This window comes from Brachyhypopomus gauderio, chromosome 11, assembly GCF_052324685.1.
Source record: "Brachyhypopomus gauderio isolate BG-103 chromosome 11, BGAUD_0.2, whole genome shotgun sequence".
Taxonomy (NCBI): Eukaryota; Metazoa; Chordata; class Actinopteri; order Gymnotiformes; family Hypopomidae; genus Brachyhypopomus; species Brachyhypopomus gauderio.
Window position 1 is genome coordinate 9770928 of NC_135221.1, and position 8833 is coordinate 9779760.

At 45.1% G+C, this 8833-nt stretch overlaps 1 protein-coding gene across 4 annotated transcripts; it reads right to left on the minus strand.

Annotated features, from left to right (window-relative positions):
* Nucleotides 1–249: 249 nt before the first annotated feature.
* ap1ar (adaptor related protein complex 1 associated regulatory protein) lies at nt 250–7741 on the minus strand. 4 transcript variants are annotated; one of them, XM_077021807.1, is made up of 10 exons: nt 7478–7740; nt 6999–7047; nt 6766–6792; nt 6634–6659; nt 6275–6371; nt 5753–5851; nt 4967–5028; nt 4115–4188; nt 3721–3843; nt 250–2621 (listed from the first exon to the last, which is right to left on the minus strand). In XM_077021807.1, the coding sequence occupies exons 1-10, from the start codon at nt 7546–7548 to the stop codon at nt 2353–2355; spliced, it is 897 nt and encodes a 298-aa protein (XP_076877922.1). In that variant the 5' UTR covers nt 7549–7740; the 3' UTR covers nt 250–2352. The 4 variants fall into 4 exon arrangements, with proteins under 4 accessions (XP_076877922.1, XP_076877921.1, XP_076877924.1 ...); XM_077021806.1 differs by having other exon boundaries at nt 4967–5031; XM_077021809.1 differs by lacking the exon at nt 5753–5851 and having other exon boundaries at nt 7478–7741.
* Between the last annotated feature and the right edge of the window lie 1092 nt (nt 7742–8833).

Genomic DNA, 8833 nt, shown 5'->3' on the forward strand with positions numbered 1-8833 from the left:
TACAAGGGTATTTTGAATTTTGGCCTGTGCTAATATATAGGATGAATTCTGTGAACAGATGCAAAGCACTTTGTATGTTGCTCTGAATGAGAGTGTCTGCTAAATGCAAAATGTAAATAAATGTAAATATAACGGACAGTAATCCATTTCACAACCGATGCAGGTTCCGCAGCCGACCATCAGAACCAGCCTTGATACGCAGTCATTGTGTATCTCTTTATTACTGCATCAATCACATGTACACAGTGGTTATCGCTTATTTTTTTATTAGCAGTAAATCTCCACTCACTGAGACGAGGATTCAAAACCAAAGTTGCACTCTGTTTGAGCTGTTTGCCAAGCTTTCACAATGACATTTGCTGATATATATGAAAATGTGTCCCAATAAATGACATACATTTAGATGACCAGAATTGTGCAATTTTAAAGTTCAACTTTATGAATATAGTTAGTATCAAAGTTCACATGCCAACTTCTGGAATTCTCAAATTGTGCATCATATAGGTTTCGCTGAATTGTCATCGTATTTACATTAAACGGTGGCAATGAGGACAAAAAATTAGTTTTCTTTGACCAAACTCTTCATTCCAAAATGATTAAAGCTATCAACCCCCGTTCATCTGAGGCAAAGAATGTAACATTTAGTTAGCCAGACTTACAATTACACCCAGAAACCAAACATGGACAAAAGGGTATTTTAAAAGTGAAAAGACTAAAGTTTGAAACTGTACAGCAATCACACATATTTACAGTGTCAATCATCAAACAATCAAACGTCTTTTTATATCATGGTCCAAAATCTCAGTAAGGGTCCCACACCAAACACTTGACGCCATACTGATACAAATACAAAAAACGAAGAAAAAAAAAAAAATCACAGCAGACAGACATGCACACTACACAGTCAGATGTGTTTCAGCTCTGAATGAGACAAGTGAATCTGATGTTAAACTTCTGAAATGACTGTGCTGCACAACTATAATGTATTCTAAAGCACTCCAAAGGCTCTTCTGTGATGCATGAAGACAGTGAATTAAGCCATAAAGCAGCTTTATACAGGTTCCACGCTGCTTGATGAATACATGTCAGGTACATGAACACATATGGGGGGGGGGGTGCAAACAGCTCCATCTTTATCTTTCTAGATTTGGACATAAATTGAAGGCAGTTGTTCTCTCCTTCATTCCTCCTGGGGCGTCTCCAGCGGCGTCAAGACGTTGGGTTGAACACGGATGTACGCGAGTGACACGTCTGCCTCGCTACATGGACGCTGAAAATTATAGAGGCTTCACTTGTGTAATGCATCACCCGTGTAGCAGGTTAGCAGCGGCCTCCTCACGAGCACAATTTCAGACATTTGTAACAAAGAAGAAAAAAAAAACGTAACGGCAGTTATTACCATTCAACCATTCTTGAGTCCTCGTGCCCAGAGGTAGTACATTTAGTTTTGTAAACCAAAACAATATTTCTCTATGCTAAGATGGAGAAATGCAGCAACGGAAGGAGGAACTACTGCCCGTAGGACAGCATGGTTTTATTTGAGTCCAAACGAACGGACGTCCCGTTACTCAGTTTTCCTTCAGAACAAATAGGGCAACTGAGAGACCTTTTTACATAATTAGACTTTTTGAGGTGTGTCATGGGGAGGGGGGGGTGTACTGTATGTGAGAACTTGATGACTGAAGAGCGGTGTAGTCTGAAAGGAAGTGGAGATCTAAAAACAAAAAGGCATTTAAGGTCTGTTTTTTTGTCGCGCAGGGGTGGGAGTATTTATTAATTTCTGTGTGTATTTTGGAACACACATCAGTCTTCTATTGCAGCCTAAAGAAGAGTAAGAGAGTTTGTTGCTGATGGTCATATTTCCAAGATTAAAAATGGATTTTAACCACAACTGCACCCCTAACTGCAAGCTAAGTGCAATATTCACTCTAGTAATATTCCTATGTATTAATAGTTATATTCCTATATATTAATTTTACTCTACACGTCCCTCTCAGATCGTTATGAGGTAGGCCTACTCAGCCACAAGCAATATTTCCATTTAGCTCAGGAAAGATGACTGCAAACGCCCCAAGAACAGAGGCGACTAATGTAACGGCAAAATTACAGACAGACATGAAAAATCTCAACCATCCCTCAAAGAAACACAAGGCCATTTTTCCCCATTACACCAGATCTTTTAAAAAATTGCACTTGATTTAAACCGACAATAAATGATTGAACCATGAACAAGGCTGAGATAAATTATTCCATGTACATACAGTAGAACAACTTCAGCTTGAGAGACTCCTGTCCAAGCACACACGGGGCCAGGCGTTTGGCCCCTGTTCACGGTCAGCGCTGGGACTGGGACTATCTCTCCTGATGGTCAGGATTAGACTCCACCTCAGATGGACTGTCCAGTACGGGATTCACGAAGCCCTCGAAGCCCTCGTCGCCGCGCTCGCTAGCTTCTTCGACGTGTGCGCTGACAAAGTCGTTCTCCCATTCTAGCGCGTTAGAGTCCTCGGACGCGGAGGCGGGGCCACTGCCCAGGGGGGCGGCGCCCGGGCGAAGAGCCGCACGCAGGATGTCCTCCTCCGTCTTGGAGCGCTCCCACGCAGGACCCGTACGGGTCATACCTGCACCAGGTCAAACATCACACTTACCATGGCATCCCTTTAAGACCCAATGCAGTCATATCTCCTTATAATAATAATAATAATAACAACTCTGTGTTTCTCTGTACTTGTACATTAAAGCAAAGTTATAAATGAAATGCAGGCCCACAAATCACTTTTTAAATATGAAAGGGATAGTTTGGCCCAACTTGCTGGGATGACGCAGATGTTTGGTGTTAACCGCACAGATTCATGCCTGGTGAGCTTTTCTGTCAGTAATTTTAGCATTCCCAGTAGGATTATGCCTTTGAAGGAAAATTCCAGCGGTTAACCTTAAACTAAAATTTTCTGCATTAATTTTTCAAATGCTTGCTTTAAGAGTTACAGACGGGCACTAAAGCACCTCTCTCGGTTCCGTGAGGCCTGACATGTTTGTTCAGGAAATGGTCATTCCCAACTAAAAACATGAACAGCACATCCTCTGTTTATTTTGTGAATAAGAAAACTATAACTATAAATTGTTACAGTAAGACAGCTGGTAGTCTTATAGCTCACGTAGTTACAGGTTAGACTTCTATGAGTATGACATTTGAATTTTTGTGTAAATAATCATGTACCATCTGGAGTGAAGAGTTAATTCAGGAGGAAACTCAACACTCACGCGGAGTGTTGGTGCGATGACGTGCAGAAACAAACCACTGCTCACCACATTCGTGCACAGACCTTGGTACAGTAATCCAAGGTAAACTGCAGGATACACGGCCGTTCTGTTCTCACCATAAAACGGCATTAACGGCCCCATAAATGCACCGCTACCTTAAGAGTTTATTAGTCAAACTAAAAGCATTTCACAACCTTGAAATTACGCCCTGCAGACGTCTGAGAGGTCATTCTAGCACTGCCTGTAACTCGGAAACCAACTCTGACATACCATAATAAAAAATAAAATAATATATATGTTTTTTGAACACGAGTGATGAACTATTCCTTTAAGAGAAGAGCATAGCAATAGTGATTATTATCCAAAAACACTGATTATAATAAAACATTTTTATTAATTAACGCTTATCTACTATACAATGACTAATAAAGTTTAATAGAAGATGACAGCCTTCCTCACCCTCTTCATCCTCCCACTCCAGGTCAAGGGAGGTGGCGTCGTCATTAGTAGAGCGGGTTTTACTGGTGAAGTCCCAGCTGCACTCTGTGTTGGGGGTCCCTACATTCGTGTCAGAGGACAGACCTGGAAATACGCATTAACATCGGGTACATGAGATGACAAACCAAATGAAACCAATATCAGTGCGTCACTTCTGTAATTTCTGTTGTTGTTGCTCTGTGGTCCAGCATAGTGGATCCGACAGAACCACTGGGTTAAAGAGCAGAAGGTTAGCTTTGGTTGAAGACTGTGTACATGTGTCAAAAACAGTGGAAAGAGCAAAAATAATAGTAATTGTCCCCCTTCTAATGGGCCGCAGTGTGAGGTGTCGGCGGGAGAGATCTGTGCTACTCACGGCTAGTGCGGAACGCCTCTGACTGAGCCTTCACACTCTGCAGGTACACTTCAAATTCTCCGCCCGAGGGCCGGCTGCAGACACACACACACACACACACACACACACACACGGGGAACATCTCACTAGCAGTTACACTGCCTGTCTGTCAAACCGCACTTGGTGGCTCAGCATTTTTTGGAAATGCGGACAGATGGAACAACACGGATTCTCTGGAGAAGCTGTGGGTGATGGCCGAGATGAAAAAACGCGTCTGTCCTGTACCCAGAATGCACTGCCCCTTCCTCACCCTGTACGTGCGACCTAGTACAACTGTTTAAGCATGTGAATCTGGGATTTGAAAGTCTCTTGTTTGCAGGTGAGTAAAATGTGACAGCATCTGTCCACAGTGAAAACTACGTATTGGACCAATGTCAAGTGTTCACTGCTTATCTGGGTAGCTACAGGAAATAAAGTTTTCAGTACAGAAAGTCCAAACGAGTTAGGGCTACAGAACCTGGCTTGATTTGTTCTAAAATTAGTGTCTGCTATGTTTACCCACAGAAAGTTGCAACATGACACAACAAGCCCGGGCATAGATGAACTTCTCAGCCCCGTCACACCCGCTGCGTCCAGGAAGCTGTTCTAGAGCTGTCAGAAGTCATTACCGTTTCCATTTACCCCCCATCTCAGCTTGATACCATGGGAATATTTTAACACTCCAGTCCGACAGATTACTGCAGTATCAAAACTCTCCTCCCCCGCGAGCGCCTCGCTCCGCCCAGCTGCCCCATCTCCAGAACGCCGTGGCCTCGAAGTTTTACCTTCGCCCCCTCAAGTGGGCACTCTCCACGCAGGCCGAGTCATACTCACGGTTTGCGGTGTGTGCCGGTGGCTCCTGCTTCAACCTTCCCCCTGCTCTTCTGTGCCAGCTCCTGCTTCCAAGAAACACAAAAGACTTCAGCACCGGCCACCTGTCATCGGCCGTCGCGAGACACCTAAAAACCGCTCGCGCCTCTTAAGGAGAGCAGCACCTTTAAAAAAAAGGCTCTGATGTAGTTTGGATTGCGAATCCTTGGCCGGTGGCTGAGGAAAATGTGCCACTGGCATATGGTGCTAGAACTTCTGGTCAGAAGAGCTAGGTAAGCAGAGATGGTGGAGGGTGAAGGGGAGATGTTAATGAAATGAGTGCAAATGAGGATATAAGGAACACAAAGAACAAATATTAAAAAGGGATATGAAAAAGGCTTTTTCATTCAGGTACTCATTTCTAAACCAGCAGCATTCACTGAATCTGAAAGAAATACTAAACGTTTGGTGCCACAAGAGAAGGGCTGGGCGTGTCTGGAGGCGGGGTAAGAGAAGGGCTGGGCGTGTCTGGAGGCGGGGTAAGAGAAGGGCTGGGCGTGTCTGGAGGCAGGGTAAGAGAAGGGCTGGGCGTGTCTGGAGGCAGGGTAAGAGAAGGGCTGGGCGTGTCTGGAGGCAGGGTAAGAGAAGGGCTGGGCGTGTCTGGAGGCAGGGTAAGAGAAGGGCTGGGCGTGTCTGGAGGCGGGGTAAGAGAAGGGCTGGGCGTGTCTGGAGGCGGGGTAAGAGAAGGGCTGGGTGTGTCTGGAGGCGGGGTAAGAGAAGGGCTGGGCGCGCTCAGTGCAGACGCCTCACCTCCTTCAGCTTTCGCTCCTTTGCGAGCCTGGCGGCCTGGCGCTGGGCTGCACATATTGCCTCCTCTTCTAGCCTTAACTTCTCCTCCTGTTCCACTAACTGGGCAGAAATAACACAATAAAATGGGGGAGGTTAACTAAACCAAAACAAAAGGGAGAAATTAAAAACATGGAGGGGGAAAAAAGTGAAACAAATAAACAAAGAAATTAATAAAGTGATGAAAGTGATGCAAACGAAACAATGGAAGCAAAGAAAAACTTCCAGATAAGGTAACTATTTAGGACTCTGCTGATCCGATTTAACAGCCCTGTTATAAACCCCTGTGCTTAGTAGGCAAAACAGTTTATGTAACACAGAACCAGCTCGAACGATACCGATAAGGCAACTTATGGCAAATGGAATCGGATACGGACTGATGCAAATGGCCTTTGGGACAACGTGATTCACACATGCAGCGGTATCGTTCCTGCACCATCACGGCAACTTTCAGCAGCCCGGCGGTGCTCAGAAGGGAGGCCCTACCTCTGCGTTCAGCTTCTCGTCGATCAGCGTCTGCTTGTCGGCGATAGCGCCGTAGGACTGCTCCTTCAGGTGGCCCAGCTCCTCCTCACTGATGGGCCTGAACCGAAACAAGCAGAGGTGAGGGCTCCCGGCTAGCACACGCACACCACTTAAACGCCTCTACTCTCGCCAACACGCTTCTGTTCCGAACCTTGACCTTTGTCATTCTATTTTCCCAACCGTCCGTTTTTCTACCGGCACAGACGTGTTCTAATAGTAGCGAGAGAGTCACATGATAACAGGAAGGTTTTGTTACGGACCCAAAAGTTGGTATAGCTGTGGGATGGAAACAGTGAGAAAGGTCAAATAACTATCCATACCTGGGACAACTGTGTGAACTCTCTCCCTGAAAGAAAAATAGATATTATATTTTAAAAAAAGAAAGAATATGTTCTCTATGTGATTTTTGGTAATTTTATTTTTATTTGTTCAAGAATTAGTGTTGTTCTTACCTCATCGCTCTCCACGAGGTTCTCAAACTAAAAATAAACAGACATGTAAGTCAAAGAGAAAAATGGGAAAAAATAAAACAGAAAAACACTGGAACCATAATTACAATAATTCTTACTATTATAGATTATAGTTTACAGTACAAAATATGCTTACTAATAAAATTACTAATTAAAGACCAGCATATGACAGTTAAAACAACTGAAACTTTGTTTAGTTTTGCAGTTATTTTTACCTCTATTGTGTAGTGCTCTCCTGTTGTGCTGCTTCTAAAGTATTTAGACCTGCGGATAGAAATATGAAATTAGAAACTTGGAATTTGGAGGACACGGTGCTCTGTATCCCTCTTACACACACACACACACACACACACACACACACACACACACACACACACACACACACTTCTGGAGAGTGTTACTTTCCAGAGGAAGGACAGAGGTCCTTCATCAGCCGTGTACACACACTCATGCACACGTACAGACACAGACGCTCGCGCGCAACGTCAGCGCGCGCGCGCGCGGGTCACGCGGATGTGTGACGTCAGGAAGCGAGCTAGCTAGATTAGCCTAGCTAGCTAATTACCGATTCATACGAGCCTGGGCGGGGCGCCGTCTAGCTAGCTGGCTAACTCGTGCGGGAAAAGCAACAACGATGGGAATAATGTAACGTTTGAAGGCGCGGTGAGTGTTTAATGGGCCGGCGGACACTCACCCCCCTCCCGTGTGGATGCGGCTCGCCCCCCGCCTGCACGTCCCCACACACTGAGTCCAGCAGGTCCCCATGTCATCCTGTCACCCGCTACCAGGCCCCCGCACACGGCCCCGCACACACCCGGGACACGGGGCGTCGCACGACAACGGCCATGGCTGCTTAGCTTCGTAAATTCGGATGTTCCGCTGGAAATGTTTTATAGCAGCGGCGCCGACGAGGAGCTGGCGGCGTTGGCAGGGAAGTAACCTATTGTTTCCTCTTCCTGGTGATGTCACGTGATTAATATTTCAACTACGGAGAGCCACGCGGTTCAGAGCGCGCGTCGCCTCCTTTTAATGACCACTAGGGGGCGACATACGGTAAAACTTTCCTCAGAGGTGGCGCCTTCAAATATTTTTAAAGCCCGTAGAATGAGATGGCTTCTTTTTATGGATTTTCTACCTTGACTAAGGAAACAGAATCCTACTGTGCTTATAAGGTCATGGGGATTAATATGAAATAAGCCAACTTATTTTCACGCTTGATTTCAAGCTGGGCAAATCTCATGTCCCAGCATGTAACACTGTGGGCCCAGATTGTTTGATAGATTCGGCAGGCCCCCTTTATAAAGCGCCACTTTGAAGCACTACCTTTTGTGTGTTTTTGTACCCACACACACGTACACACACGCACGCACACACACTCCTACACCTGCTCCTGTCAGCAGGGCCGTGAGGTTCCTAATGAAAAGTAGATTATACCCGTAGACTGAGACCGCTGCACCGTTGAGTCCCCATAAGAACACAGGTGGAATTGTTGTGGTGATGCAGACGTTTGGCAGACAGACTGGAAAACAAAACCACATGCACGCCAATAACCATCACCATCAACCACTAAGCCTGAAGTCTTGTTTCAGGACTCTTTCATGCATGGTGTTAATAACTACTCTAATACCGGTTAATGATATTCTTTATTCATTAATGTTTTTTCATATGTAGCTCCAAACAATATGCTAAATATCCCCCCAGTGAAGCACTTTGATACAGTTGTCATGTCTGGTAACATTTAACGTACAAAGACCAGCATGACATTCACGAAAAAATGAAGAATCATTTCCTCAGCAATCTCTTTGCATCTCTCTGTGTGCATCACTGTGGTAAGTTAGAGCTTTGACAAGAAGGCAATGTAACTTTTGACAAATCCCCATGGTCATTACCCCACGGAGTTATACGGATTCAGGACAATCTGACTGTTGAATTTAGGAGACGCACATACCGGGACATAATTGTGACTGCCAGCACCCAGCCTGGATACAAACGGAAAAGAGGTCAAAGTGTTCAGCAGAAGTCATCTCTTGTTTCTTTGGAAAGTAAAGAG

Bases quoted from the DNA above. Each gene is read 5' to 3' on its own strand.
- ap1ar (XM_077021806.1), bottom strand. From the start codon at position 7,548: ATGGGGACCTGCTGGACTCAGTGTGTGGGGACGTGCAGGCGGGGGGCG. The intron at 6,793-6,998 runs GTAAAAATAACT...GTTTATTTTTAG, and splicing joins GAGAGCACTACACAATAGAG to TTTGAGAACCTCGTGGAGAG. The intron at 6,660-6,765 runs GTAAGAACAACA...TTTTTCTTTCAG, and splicing joins ACCTCGTGGAGAGCGATGAG to GGAGAGAGTTCACACAGTTG.